The sequence below is a fragment of the Dermacentor silvarum genome, chromosome 11 (genome assembly GCF_013339745.2).
Source record: "Dermacentor silvarum isolate Dsil-2018 chromosome 11, BIME_Dsil_1.4, whole genome shotgun sequence".
NCBI lineage: Eukaryota > Metazoa > Arthropoda > Arachnida > Ixodida > Ixodidae > Dermacentor > Dermacentor silvarum.
In genome coordinates this window covers 20843130-20858526 of record NC_051164.1, presented here as the reverse complement: position 1 = coordinate 20858526, position 15397 = coordinate 20843130, and the positions used below count along the sequence as shown (strand labels likewise).

Genomic DNA, 15397 nt, shown 5'->3' with positions numbered 1-15397 from the left:
GGCATCAAGGCTTTCGTATATTATATTATTATTATTATTATTATTATTATTATTATTATTATTATTATTATTATTATTATTATTATTATTATTTGTTACATACTGCCGGCCATTTTTTGGAGACCTTAGGCAGGAGTGGGAACAGGAATGCAACCCAACACAAGCTCAGTGCACTAAAGCAAAACAAAATCACATAACAAAAGAAAGGAAAACACAATAGTATAGTTTGTCGTATTTGGGATGCTGTGGCGCAGTTCAAGTTCCCGAAACTCGCTACGTCTGTTCCTTCGCTCCTTTAGAATATAATAGCCTATTTTTTTACCGATAAGCATTTAACTATGCTCGAGAAGCCGGTGTCGATATACATGACACATCGATTACCTGGTGCGGAAATTTCAGCGCGGCATTGTGCCCCCGCTTTAGTTCTCGCATCCTTTATACGTTAATCATCAAGCCTATACTCTTAGGGTAAGTGTCCCCCCCCCCCCCTCTTTTATTTGCATTGTAGAAGCGTAACTTACTAAAATAGCCCATGTTAATTTTTCTCCTTGGCATCTCTTTAACATAACGTATATATAGAGCGGTGCGGGGCTGACGCACGATAACACGTCCAGTCCCAAGCACCCGACCGACCATGTCGAAGTCATCGTCCAATTTCACGACTCTATAACTTTTACCAATCGCTGTAATCAGACTCCGGCAGCTCTCGCTTCCAGCACGTGGCGTGCTTATATAATGCACATTAAGTCTGCGTGCTCAATCTGCTCGCTGGTTCTCGCGCATTTCGAGACGGGCATCGCCGCTCCCGTCCCTAACATGATCACGAAAAAGACTGCGGTGAGCACCAACCAACCGAATTAACTGAATCGACAACTTTTAGAAATAAAGAACGCTCTTGCCACTTCGACGGTGACGTCATACGGAAAAGCCGACGCTGCTCCATCGAAAACGATAGCGGCGTTTACGCAAATGAGACAGTAGCGCATCGCATCAATATTTTTAAGCGTCTCGTATACACATAAACGGCAGTTTAGTATTCTCGTAAACGCCCTCCAGCGGGGCGAAATGGGCGTAAGAACCAGAAAGAGGAGGCAAGTAGGAAAGGCTTTGTCTTACAAATGCGACCTTAAAGGAGTACCGTTGTAAAATATTCGACTTGTCCTTTCTTGCATAAAATGAACGTACTAACCCTTAAGCAGCAGAAAAAACAAATACAGGCAGCCGTGAAAGCGCCCTAAACAATTCATATTAGACTTGTTTCTAGAACGAGTTTCCGCTTTAGAACTCTGAAGGAGCTGAATGAGCTACAAGAGGAAAACCGCGGTAACTGATTCGCACAGTGGTGGGCACCTAAACCATGGGGATGGGTCGTGACGTCATGGTTTGTTCCGTGACGTCATTACTTGCTCCGCGTTCCTGCGATCTTTGCCAATGCCACAAGCTAGCGAAGGCAGAATAAACGCACCGAGCGTTCGTTTTTTTTCTTTTTCTTTTTATATCGAGGAACTTCGTAACGTTGCTACATGGCGGCAGCATACTTCGCTCGTGCGTCATGACAACACGGCGTCATGACGTCACGATAACGTCGACGATGAGAGATCCGGTCTTTCGAGCCAAACTTTCATGGAGGAATGGACGAACTAGGAGGGAGCATTGCGCAACCATGATTGAAGACAAACTTGTCGGCCCAACGCGTGATCGTCACGTTGTAAGGATTTAGTGATCCACCCTGCTGTCAAAGGCTGGGTATAGCCGAACAAGTGCCGCGTCGAATAGAAGCGACCGGGAACCAAACATTTTTCCGCCAATGCGCTGGTTCTCAGAGGTCACGTGTAGGGCGGACACTGCCAGGGGAAAAGTGAATAAGGGAACGGCTTCAGGGAGAGTTGGCTTGCCAAGGCTGGTTGCGTGGCGTAAAGCTACCTCCTAGCGTATTTCCTTTCATCCACTAACAACTTAAGTATCAAATAAAAAATACCATCTTTGTGTCAAACTTTCCCACTAGCTACGCTTCGTTTTCTTTTCGTTTTTTTTTTCTGTGTTGTTTTTACCCGCTGAGAAGCGCACGGTAAGAGCTTCAAACATGTGTCGGTATACTCCTTTAAAGCACCATCCGGAAAGTCGCATTAATGGGTGATTCATGTTAAACCACTAACGCGTCGCATCAAGCGGGATAGCGCAAAAACCGGGAAGTCCGGCGTTCCCTCTCTATTGCTCACGGGCGAGACGCGTTAGCTAAAGAAACAAGCAAAGCAAGCTCGTTTCGGACGCTCGTTTCGGATTTCCTGATGCGCTACACATATACGCTGGCGCATATAGCATCATGATGATGCGCGCGCATCTCATTACGCTGCTAATGACGTCATAACGATGGCTCTGAGCGTTCGCCATACAAATATATGAGCATGCCGGTATCTTAGCGTGACGTCGCGACCTAGGACATTTGGTGCGCGGTCATGAAAGTTAGATCTCGAAGAAATACGAGGCAGCGTGCGTCGTGTCCCAGAAGAAGCAAACAAATCTTCATTCTTTTGCGAAAACTGAAAGCCCCCTGAGTTTTCATGATCATTCCATATATAGTGATTAGGGTGTGACGATACTGGACAACGTTTCGGAATGCAGGGCAAAGTGCGGCGTTTCCTATTCATGGCTATACGGGATAACTTGTTTAAGAAAAAATATGATCCATCTACATGCGTTAATCACTTGTCACTATTGTTATATTCAAGAAAAAAAATTAACAACGCTACCGATATGGTATCGTAAATTTCGGTACGGACGTAAGAACAGAGGAGAGCGCGAAGAATTGAGAAACGAAGCTGAAACGGCGTGAGGCAGCGTTCATTCACTCCAGCGTGAGCAGGCAACGGTATGTGCCCCTCACGACGCGATGATCTGACAGGAAAGCAACAACACAAACCCGCACGTCACACGCCTGCTCACGTACCATCGGAGTGAAACCGCACAATCGTTGACAGCTTTCGCATCGAGCGCAGCATTGTGCTCGCCTCTGTGGCACAATAACTCGCGAAAGTGCCTTCGTGCAAATACGGCGACGTGCGACGACGTGTGTCTCGACGCAATCGTACGGCACCCCGGCGGAATCACCGTTTCCTGCGCGCGTCCATTTCAGAACGCTTAGCGTTGTGCCCCGTAATTATATGCGATGTAGAAACGAAAGAGCGCGACGCGCATCACTCCCTCCTATACGGCCCGCGTGAGACTGACATCGGGCGGAGCTCTGACACTTGACGCGTTACACTTCCAGCGTCTAGCGATTGACGCGCAGCCGGAAGCAGTGTGACAAATTCTGCGACCACCGGACCCCCGCTCCCGACCGCGAAATGTCGCCAAAAAAAAAAAAAAAAAAATCTCCAGCCTGGGAGGCAGCACGTCAGACGGGCACGCACGCCAGACGAGGACGATCGAAGTGGAGCTAAGCGCGTAGCGGCAGCTGCACGGAACATCGCCGTGCAGGAAAAAAAAAAAAAAAGGCTCGAAAAAGGCGCGCTGCGATGAGCCGCGATTAATCCCAGCGCGCGCGCGTAAAGGGAAAGGAGGAAGCAGAGGAGGAGGAGGAGTACCTGGATGATGCCGGGCAGCGCGATGACCACTCCGGCCGCGTAGCTGGCCCTCCTCTGGCGACACGTCTTGCAGAGCGCCTTGGCCAAGTCCACCACGTTGCGATAGGGCAGGCTGGCGCGTCGGCCGCCCGCGCCTCGCGGCTCGACGGCCGAGCCGCCGCTCTTGGCAGCGCGACGCCCCCCGCCGCCGCCTCCCCCGCTCATGGTCGGAGTGGGCGGGCGGCGGACGACGACGCGAAGAGTTTCGGGTGGGCGAGGGACGCCGAATCAACAGGTAGGCGCCCGCGCGCGGAAGCGGCCCACGAAGCGGGCACCCGCCATCTTCTCCGAAAGCACGGCGCCGAGGACGTCGGGCGCCGCCTCCGCCGGAACGGAAACGAAACCACGCGGCGGCGGCGACCGCCGGGGCCACGACGAGCGGGCCGCCGACCACTCACTCGCAGCGGGCACGCTGGGAAACACGGCGGACACGCGACTCCGCTGCCGTTCGGCACAGATTGGCGGGCGGGGACGACGGTGTGTCTGCGGCGCGCTGATTGCTGCTGCTGCTGCGCCGGTTGCCAGCCACCCGCCGGCACGCACCACATTCACGACCACACACCTGCGCGCGCCCGGCAACGACGACGACCGTGTGCAGTGTGTGAGCGCGCTCACCTGCGGCGATGGCCCCGTCGGCGCTTCGATCCGCGCGCGCTCCCGCGCCAGCGCTGCCGCCGTCGGGATGTGCGCGCGGAGGGAGGGGGCAAGGATATTTCGGTGGCCGCGGCCATCGATCCACGCGGGACCCTCTGTCGGAGGAGCACGGGCCGCCAAAAAGACGACAGCGACGCCGCCACAGGTGGCGAACGCCGTGGCAAGGTCGACACGCCTTCCCTTCGGGTGTATCCTCGCCGTAGCGGCGGCCGTCTCGCGGTCATCGGCATTCTTCGCTTCGCGAGGGCCGAGGCGAAGAAGGAGGGGTTGGACCACGGTCGTTAGCATGTCTGCGGAATCGTATCCGTCGCTCTGTTGGATTCGAACTCGCTACGTTGACGCGCGAGCTATCGCTCCGTAATCCCAGCACGGCCGAATTCCGTGCCGCAGAAACTGACGTACGTTCTTCACCCGACCGCCGAGATCGATGTGTATATACAGTCTCACTCAACGAGGCCAAGCGATCTCCGCGAGGCCAAGGTTCATCCGCCTTCAATCGGAGACCAGCCTCGTATATCAACCTGCCCTTTTCAGCCTTATAATATACCGAGTACTCTCGGGGCTCCAGAAGCGGGCAGGTAGGAGGGGCTGGAGCCCTCCAGGTCCCCGAGAACGAGAGAGCTCAGCTCACAGCCGACCCTCCCCCACCTCCCTTTGCGCACAAGCCTGGCCGTTATAACCACATTCTTCTTTAGAGCCGCGATTTCGTAGCGATGCCGTTTTCGATGCGATTTCTTTCCGCGCACCGTCAGTGTTCAGAGTGACGCTCCACCCGCGTTATCATCGATAGATCCGGTCGACCGTGAACGGCGGATGGCAAGAGTGGCGTAGAATCGAGCGGAAGGCATCGCTACAAGATCGCAGACTAACTGACAGAGCGATTATTGTGCTGTCCTCGGTTTGTCCAACAAAAACAATCGCTCTACAACGCGTCGGGACGAGTTGACGATCGTCCACTGTCCATGCGCTGTTTCACTCCACTTGACCGCACCACAGGCCTTCCCGTGTCTCCTCCCGCGTGCACGCAGCGTTCACTCTCTCCCTCTTTTCCCTCTACCCACTGACCCCGTGTAGGGTAGCAAACCGGACAGTCGTCTCGTTGACCTACCCACTTTTCCTCTCCTCGACTCTCTCTCTCTCTCTTGCACTTTTCAAGGTCGACTGACTGCGAGTCCGCGCGCGTGCAAGCTTTCACCACGTCTTCACTCTCTCTATCTCCGATACTACCCCCCGCTGTGGCTTAGTGGCTATGGTGTCGCGCTGCTAAGCACAAGGTTGCAGGATCGAATCCCGGCCGCGGCGGCCGCGTTTCGATGAAGACGAAATGCAAACACGCCCGTGTCGCGTGCATTGGGGCCATGCTAAAGGTTCCCTGATGGCCAAAATAATCCGAAGTTCCCCACATATGTCGTGTCTCATAATCAGATCCTGGTTTTGGCACGTACAATCCCAGAATTAAATTAATCAAATCAATATCTCTTACTTAAATCCCCTGCTGCTTAAATCCCCAGCGTGAGGTACACCCAGCCGGTCGCTTTTCTGGTTAACATTATACGGCTGGCTGACCGACCGATGACCTTTTCGGTTACTCAACGAATTTAATCGCGATTATTTTTCTCGATCGCAATTATCAAATTCAAGTCACATGAGCAAACTCAGGCAACCGTCGGCTAAGGATCACCGAAGCTAAGGATAATGGGGTTAAGTATATAAGTATTCTGGGAGGAGGCTACATTTCTCTGGTGGCTGTTGTGCCACTGAGCACTAATTCAGGTGTCAGTCTTGAGTTAAGGGAGTTAGAGAGTTCGCGGCCAATGATGCCCTTCTCCCCAACCTTGAAGAACATTTTCTTTACTGCGCTGAGTAGTTACGAGCTATATACGTGCAGTACCGGGATATTCGTGCAACACCACGGTTCCTTGGAAAATCACAGCTGCTCGTAACGTCGCAGTTCCTGAAAAATCGCCAGATCCCCTTGCGCCGGCTCGCTAAATGCGCAGTTGGCTCCGCAAGCACAACGCCCCCCCCCCCTCACTTCCATCCCCCCACGGCCTTTCGCGCGACGGAGAAGTCCACTTTGTCCACCTCATCCGCACCCGAAGATTTCTTCCGTTCGGGCACCAAACCCTTCCTGCCGAGGAACACGATGAGCTGTCGCGGTACCGCACCTGCTGGCACCAGTTGACTACCCGCTGTTGCAGATGAAGGACTGAACTAACATTTCCTCAAGTACAACGCCGCAGTATCCTCAAGCGCTTCGGTGGAACGGCTCTTCATCATTGCCAACGAAGTGCTGGCGAAAAAACGGGTTTGCCTGTCGGACACCAACGTCGAGATGCAACTCTTATTGAATTCCAACAAGGGACTTAACTAAGTTGCGAATATGTACTCTGGAGATTTTTTCCCCCACTGATACTGCAATATTGAACCAGCATTCATTAAACGCCTATGCATTGTTCCTTTCCATGCGGTTTCTTGTGCAAGAAACTTAATTATATTGCTGCATGTGAGTAGTTTTCTATTTGCACATCTGAAGCGCAGTATGCTAAAAAAAATTATGAGGTTTTACGTGCCAAAACCACGATCTGATTATGAGGCACGCCGTAGTGGGGGACTCCGGAAAATTTCGACCACCTGGGGTTCTTTAACATACACCTAAATCTAAGTACACAGGTGTTTTCGCGTTTCGGCCCCATCTAAATGCGGCCCCCGTGGCCGGGATTTGATCCCGCGACCTCGTGCTTTGCAGCCCAACACCATAGCCACTAAGCAACCACGTAGTATCCTGATTGCTTATTTGATGACCAAAGTTGAAAGTGCCATATGTGTTGCACTTGTAATAGACGAGCACCTTAGTTGCAGTTAGACTTGTCTGGAGTGGTGTCCGGTGCTCCCTTGAAAAAAAAAAAAAAAAAAAAAAATCGGAGGAGCGTTTCCTTGGATTCTTTTTATCTCCAGATAATCTGCTGCCAGCGATGTTGAAATTCGTATAACATACGTAGTTCGATGTGAGTTTTAAATTGCTCACTTTATTTCGCCTCAGGACTATCCGACACTGTATTTTAATTTAAAAAAATCAAATGTAACGTTAATGTAACGACACGTTCCAATGTAACTGGAACGCGTTCCTTTCGCATTAAATGAACTTGTAACGGGAACTCGTTTCGAGACTGGGAAGGAACGAGGAACGAGCTTTAGTTCCTGTTTTAGAGGAATGTGTGCAACACTGCTCTTGTCCCTTCGGCTGCCATTCCGTTCGTCTGCTCCTGCCGCTCTCTGTACCTCTGCACACGTGCACGTCTTTCCCTTCTACTGTGCGCAGCAACATTTTGGTTCTCTGTATCGGCCAGTGCTCCAGCGATGTATGAATAACAAACGACCACAATACCTTCTGCGCGGCTCTACATATGGTGGGCCAACACGGGAAGGGACAGCAGGGCCCCTTTTTCCGCTTCCGAGAGAATGAAAGGTAAACAAGGTTTTCTTGTAGTTATGTCGCGAATAGCAGCTAACCTTATCGAAACAGCTATAAGTCGAAAGGAAGGGCATTCCGTACGCGGTAAATTTCTCTGCGGTGTGTAAATACATCGAAGCTACCTATCGACCTATCGACAGCAGCTCCTGAGACGAGTGAGTGCTAGCTGACCCGCTGACGGAAATTGCGTTTGGTCGTATCTCGGCCGACTGCTGTGCGCGTTATGGAATAAAAAAAACTGATAATTTATCTTTGCTGAAGATGCCTGAATGCTTGCTGCACGGACGAAGGGGTTAAGTTAGAGAACATTGTGCTTACCTGTTCTTGGTTAGGCATTGCAAGTCCCTTACAGCTTCACAAGGTGCGGAAACCAATAGAAGGAACACTGCGTCAGTGCAGAAAGCATTGCAAGCGCTGTTTTCTTCGCGTTGTCTGCTACGGCGCCGGGTGCATTTTACGTTACGCAGCGAAATGTAGTGTCGCAAAAAAAAAAAAAAAAAAAAAAAAAAAAACACGCTTCCTTGTTTGCTCGTCTTTATCGATTATTCATTTGTGATGTGCGAATATTCGCGATTGTTAACTGAGAACTAAGCAGACGAGCAGATTTTGTGCAGAACGAGCGAATTTACCTTCGTGTCAAGTCGCGCTAGCGCGCAATGCGTACGAGGGTGCTTACGTAGGCGCTTAGCAAGCCACGCGCTTCGGTGCTCCCGCGAAGTATTGCTCCCCCTGTGCAAAACAAATTCTTCTAGAGTGGGAAATGGTCATAGACCGTTGACCAGTGGCTTGCAACTTTTGGAAGATCGTCTTCCAGTAATAAGCATTCTGCAGAACTACGAATAGATGGCCTGCACTGACGTCATTGTAGCCGCCATGTTGGTGCACCGACACGATGATAAGCTGGGTCCGTAACGTCACGTGAAAGCTTTCAATAAGATGGAGCACATTTCACTGCATGTTATTGTCCTGCCAAAACACAGTAGCCACGCGGTATGGCATGCTGGCTTACGTGTAAATAACGGAATAGGGTAAAATTTTAGTAAACACAGATGCGCTGCTGGCTTTTGTTTAATGCACGAACCACACACGCAAAAGAAAATGGTCATTAGAAAAAAAAAAAGGCTGCAAATCACAGCTGTTAGAATAATGCAGACTCTAGCAGCAAACAGAACTCGTGCTAGTTTCCTCTTGCATCTGCAAAGAAAATCACAGACTCGTCGAGCGCATTGCAGACAAGCGGGATGGCCGTCTCCCCCTCGCACAGCAAAACCGTTGCCACAACAGGAGGCTTATTTTTCCTTTCTCATTTCTTTTTTCTTCAGAAGCATGTCCTACCAAGCACCAGGGGAGAAACTGGCGCTAGTGACGCAATTCCCGTTTACCTGGGGGGCATACCAGCTGACATAGCCGTGGCTTCGCTTTGAAGAAGAAACATAGACCGCAGATTCAGAAACGCGGCCCCGCTGTATACGCCACATAGAAGGAATGCCACTGCGCGCGACGTCGGCATGCGAGCGTAACGTGGATGGAATTCCTAATCTCGGGACGATATTTTCGGCCGCGTCAAAGTGCGAGGCGTTCCCGCGCATTTGGGCGCGCATATCGTCACGCCTCGCGGGCTGGTCGAATATTCTGCGAAGGCTGCGCGAGGCGCGGCAGTCAACGCTGCGCGTAGGACGAGCTGAAGCGAAAGTGAACTTGTTTTTTGACGACGACAACATGGCAGCATAGGCAAAGTAGTATAGGCACCATAGAGTTTCTTGTAATTAAGTTTAAAGGGGAAACCACGGGCTGCAATGCTGTTGCACTTGCGGGAATGCCGGGAAGTGGTGGCTTCGGATTGGCGTCTTTCTCGGAGAGCCAAGACACTGTGAAGACGCGTCTGGCTAGCAGCGTTCCGTTTGTCGCAATGGTTACATTATATTTAGCAAAAAAAAAAAGCTTGTCAATTTGCCGGTTTCTTTCTTTGTTATTCTGTAAACAGTTCTTCACTGAAGAATTAAAACTCGTGCTCAGGTATGCAATGATGTCCAACGCGAACAGTACCGGTGGGCCCCTAAACTTGGAAGGAAAAGTACAAGGTCTGCGCCCACTGTGCGCATTTCAGTTCTTTTGAATAAATGCCGAGGATCCTGTCCGACACGTAAGAGAAATGCAATCGCTCATACCCCCCTAAACAATGGCTCATACCCCCGTAAAGGCTACTAGCGCTCAGCAAAGTGAAGAAAACAGTTAACACGCTCAATGAAAATCACCCATAACACACACTGAACACCATACGTTTCAGAAAAGAACAAGCTCAAAACAAGCATCCGAACCATCAATAAAGCGTTGCACACCCCCTTCAGCAAATGTATAGTGGTGGTTTTGCAACAGCTTCGCCGGACATCCAGGTTTATGAGGACCGATAAGAGTTGATGAGGGTCGGATCATGTTCGATAAGGTTGACAACGACCGATGAGGGTTGATAAGAGTTTATACTGGCCGGATAAAGTTTCATGACATTGATAACGACACCGGGCTGCGTGGAGATGAGGAAGTCGCCAATGCTTACGCATACTTAGACAACTCCCGGAGGAGTTCCTGCGTGAATTTTTCTTCTTCTTTGTCTGCACTTACGCGTATCCAATGCGTGTAAAAAGCAACCAAAGATGCATTAAAGGAAAGCAAATAGACTTCAGTCAAGAAGAAGAACGTAAACATTATTTTCAAATCAATACGATTCGAGTCCGGCGTCTTTTTAGTGGATCTGGGCACCCGTCGCGGACGCACAAAGCTGGATTTCGGCGGAATCCACAATGTGCCTAATTAAAAATTCGAATTATTTATGTTCCGCGGTTTCATGCCCCAAAACCACGACCTGATCATGAGGAACGCCGTAGTAGGCGATTTACGACTAATTTTGACCACCTTGGGTTTGTTAAGGTGCACCTAAATCAAAGTACACGGGCGTTCTTGCATTTCGTTCCCGTCGAAATGCGGCCGGCGCTGGGATCGTAGCTGGGATCGAATCGGAGACCTCGTGCGCTATAGCCGCTGATCCATCATTACGGTGGGTAATGTTTTTAAGCCAAGCCATGTTCAAGACAAGCCTTGCGCATCCCCATCCCGGCATTCCCATGGAAACAGAGCGGCCGTTAGGACGAGGCCTTTGAGATCTTGAGGCGAGCGCTGTCGCCGATCTAAGAGGCCACGGTTAAGACATAGAGTTTACTTGGAAAATAACTCCGGTGAACTCTGGCGGTGATCGTTCAATTACCATGGGATTGATGAGTGGTACATAGAGATCTGTCTGATGTTCGTGTTCGTAGCTTGGGACGCTTTTTGTGGCGTTACTTATTACGCTTCAATTTTAACTTTTTATTACCAAACAGTGACCGTGGTTTTGTTAACAAAGCGAGATAATTCGTCTTTGCGCACTTGCGTAATGAATGCAAATTGTTGCAATATTAACGGTCATATTCTGTTGAAGTCACAAAGCCATTCTAAGTCAGAAAGGCGGAGTTTAGACAGTAGAACCCGGATATATAGAACCCACATATAACGAATTGTTGTGTATAACGAACAGCAGTAAAATGCCCTTGGAAATATTTGTATAAAATTTTTATTTTATATATCGAATTACCTTTATATCTAACTTTTTTTGTGATCCCATTCAGATTCGATATATCCGGGTTCGACTGTATATTAATTTATGCTGGAAATCCCGCGCCTTAGAACACTCGCATACACAGTGGCGCCTAATTTACCCCTAGGTAATTTATTTATTTATTTATTTATTTATTTATTTAAAAATACCTTACAGGCCCAAAGGGCATTGAGTAAGGGGGGGGGGTTACGTAATACAATGAAAGCATACGCAAACTAGTATAGAACAGGGTTACAATGCAAGTGAACATCAAAACGCAACGCAACAGAGTAAATTGCAAAATGTAAAAGAAGTTTCCAACGCAAGTGAAGAAAAAAAATATATGCTGTACAACAGAATAAGTTTGCGAAATAAGCACTAAAAGAGCATTTGAGTGCAAGCGAAGAAAAAAAAACTAACAAAAACGCAACACATCGCAAAATAGACAAAAGAACTTAAACGACGAGACCATGTTACAGCACTATTTAACAGAAAATATGTACCTCAAGCTTCTGGCGAAATGTGTTAAGGTTATTTATTATCACAGGCGATATCATCGGGAAGATCATTCCACATGCGGATGGCTTGTGGAAGTGCGGATGTGTTAAAAGCATTCGTATTGCCAAAGATGCGCATGAAGCTGAGGTAAGAAACTCCAAGGAAAGAACGAAATGAGCCCCACCGTTCTTTATGCCGCATGTTTCAGCGACGACCGTCACTGATTATTAAATCTACGGGATCAGAGATAACATTATAAGTTTCGCTTAAGTTTCGCTATAAGTTCATAAGACGAGCACAAAGCGAAGTAAAAACAAGACGTAGCGATAAATTGCAACTGAACTTAATTGAGAAAAAAAAACGCATATAGATGATAATAGTGATGATCTATCGGCGTCCCCTTCCAAACGGGGCGGTGACGAAGAGTCATGAACGAACGTTTCCAGCGCACACAAGACGAGGACAGAAGGAAGACACATGAAAATAGGACCAGCGCAGACACACAACTGAAGATTCAGTTGTAAGTTCTCTTTGCTGTTGAATCGTTCACTCCGCCTGAAATTATAAAAAAGGTTAGGTGTTTCCAAAATAAATACAGGTGCGGAGCGTGGTGAGTCGTGACCAACATGCCGGCTATCACATGTACCCACGAGTGCGTCTAAAGTATTCGTGGGTACATTGGGTAAGAACTCCTGGGTAAGTACGAGGGAAAGCACACGTACGCACTCGTGCGTACTTGTGTGTCCTGTAACCCTTCTTTCTTTGTCCGCGCGTTCGGAAAGGCTTAAGTAAAGCACGTGACCTGAGAGGACCCCGGTACAATATGGCGTAGTACCACTGTATCTGGTGTACAGGGTGGTTAATCACAGATTTTACTAGACAACATATCACTGGATTCTCAACGTTCAAGGTGACAAACTGCGAATGACTCCGCAAATCAACACAGTATGAACTGGTGCTTTCATGATTCGTCAGCTGGGCTCAGAGTACGTGATCGGGGGTTCAAGTCCAGGCGGCCGCATTTCAATAGGGGAAGTGCAAGAATGCCCTTGTACTTAAGACTTAGCAATGTGCGCGTTACAGAACCACAGGTGCTCGAAATTAATGCGGGGTCCCTTTACTATACCGGGCGTTCAAAATTAAGCTTTACGGAATCTTTAAAAATTGCCTGTGGCAGGTAGCATAATTCTTATCGTTGAGCTGGGTTATTCGAAGAGGCGGACATTAGTAGCACGAGAAATCGAAACACATATTCAACTAGTAATTAACAAAAATTCACTAATGAACTTCTTAGTTAATTACTTTACAACACATATTGCAATTTACGAATTGTAGCCGGTGAGCTTGTCTGGCGTATCCAGTTGGCATGAACTTCCAGAATGACCCAAGTTTGGAGATATGCGCCATCAAACTCGCCGTGAAAATGCACTGTTGTTAGACTTACTTTTTTTACTAAAATGCTGTTTTATACATTGAAGCACAAAAGTAACTGGAACGCCCGTGTATTTCGTCCCAAACTTTGGGGGAAAAATCCACGCATCTCCACGAAGTGAATCGTGACGAGTGGGCGAAGCACTGGGGATCGTTCTTACCGTAAATCACCCGGACATTGCCCACTCGCGCATGTAAATGAGTGACAACGCGTGTGTACAGTATATACAATGTTTTATTTGTCATAACTCGTATGTCGTGTTGAGTTCTGGATTCCGTTTTCCCTTCATTATCACTGCTTTGTGGTCCGTGAAATGTAGAGCCAATGGTTCTTCTATCGGATCTAGCCTGAAGTTGGCAATGACAAGGTCTATGCACGTTCCCCTGGTGGTTGTTGGTTGTTTTCAGCCATACGAAATGCATCGTAGAGCGTATCGAATCGTCATATACTGCACAAGCCAGTTGCTGTCCGTGATGTCTACGTTGAAGTCTCCGACAAGTACGAAGGGGTTGTTTTTGTACTTTGTTTCGTATTCGCGCATGGCTAGATCGATGTACTTTTCCACATTGCCTCGGGAGAGATTCGGGGCCAAGTACACTGTCATGACGGCGGTTCCGTCGGATAGCTTTATTGCAGCGTGTTCGCCTATGTGAGATTGGCTCGTTATTGGTAGGTCGAGATCCACCGCGGTCTCTGGCAATTTCACGTACATCCCAACACCACCCGCCGAACGCTCTGCTTCTTCTGTGCAGACGACGGGGAAGAATCCATTGATGTGCGGTCTCGCGTTCCACGTTTCGGTAAAGCAAAGGATGTCTGCTTTCGTTAGTGTGGGATCTCGTTCGACGACTTTTGCGTGGACATTGAAATTTGAGGGAGCACGCCGTGGAGAGAAGAGAAGTGAGCTAGGAGCTGGCGAGGAGGAGACCGCGTGCGCATGCGCCGCGCCGCCCTCCTCCACCCTCCTGGTTGCTATGGCTACGGCGCGGCCAACGTTGGCCGTGAGCACGGACAACGTGGACGGACGGACAAGCCTCGACACTAAGGTGCTTCGCCCCTAAAATATCTCGAAACTGGTGTCATCCTGGAAATTCATTTCAAGTGGATGCGTCTTGAAAACTCACCGGCTACAATTCGTAAACTACAATATGTGTCGTAAAGTAATTAGTGAATTTTTGTTAATTAGTTGCATATGTGTTTCGATTTCTCATGCTACTAATGTGCGCCTCTTCGAATAACCTAGCTTAACGATAACAATTATGCTACCTACTGCAGGGCGATTTTTAAAAATTCCCTAAAGCTTCATTTTGAACACCCGTTATACGGCGTCCCTCATACCGTGCAGTTTCGTAACGGCAAAATCGGCAATTTAATTTAACTTAATTTAATTTCTAGAACAATCGCATGTGCAAGCCCGACACTCAGAAAATCGACTTTCTCTCATTCGTGCGGTCTCTCATCATCATCGTTCTATTCATCCACGGCACCCTCTTCTTGACAAGTTGTGTAGTTTCTCAACGACGGTGAGGCAACACAGAAATGAGCGACGATGTAAACTATATGCTAGACTTTCGTGAAAGCGAGGCGAATCGAGAAAAGGAATAAAACGAAAATAAAGCAAAATTACCCCTTCCCGTACACAAAGTGTATAACGGGAACTACACAACACAGATGGCGAGTGCAGTGCGGTGCGGAACGCCAGAGGTGTTAAAAGAAGCGTTCGTAATCATCCGAAAGGCGTCCCGAGTTTGCAACGCCAAGACAAAAAGATCGTCTCAAAACGACAGAAACAAGAATTTTTTTAACAGCGAAGCTGTTTAAAGCCAGCCGTAATTTGAGGTTCGTTGTGCGTATCAAGAAACGGCCAAGAAAGAAAAGAAACTTTCTTGCCGAGGCGGGATTCGAGCCCGCGTACCCCCAGTCCCAAAGCGAGCGTCGTAACCACTAGGCTATACAGCCACTCATTTTTCTTTAATGCATGGAAAACAAAACTGAAGGCATATTAAAGTGCGGACATAGCTACACCCTTAAAACTCGGGCAAACACACACATGCGTCCAACAAGTGCATCCAGTCAGGCGGAGGTGC

The 15397-nt window shown here is 48.7% G+C and overlaps 1 protein-coding gene across 3 annotated transcripts in view; it reads right to left on the bottom strand.

Annotated features, from left to right (window-relative positions):
* Nucleotides 1-15397, bottom strand: part of LOC119433272 (rho GTPase-activating protein 45-like) — a 248965-nt gene that overhangs the window by 121515 nt on the left and 112053 nt on the right. Inside the window, exon 1 of one of the 3 annotated variants that reach the window (XM_049658781.1) lies at nucleotides 3585-4090. The exons of the other annotated variants lie outside the window; for them this stretch is intronic. Within the exon in view, the coding sequence (XP_049514738.1) occupies nucleotides 3585-3788 (204 nt within the window). The 5' untranslated portion in view covers nucleotides 3789-4090. Of the gene's footprint in view, nucleotides 1-3584; nucleotides 4091-15397 lie in introns of those variants that run through there. 3 annotated transcript variants of the gene reach the window in all.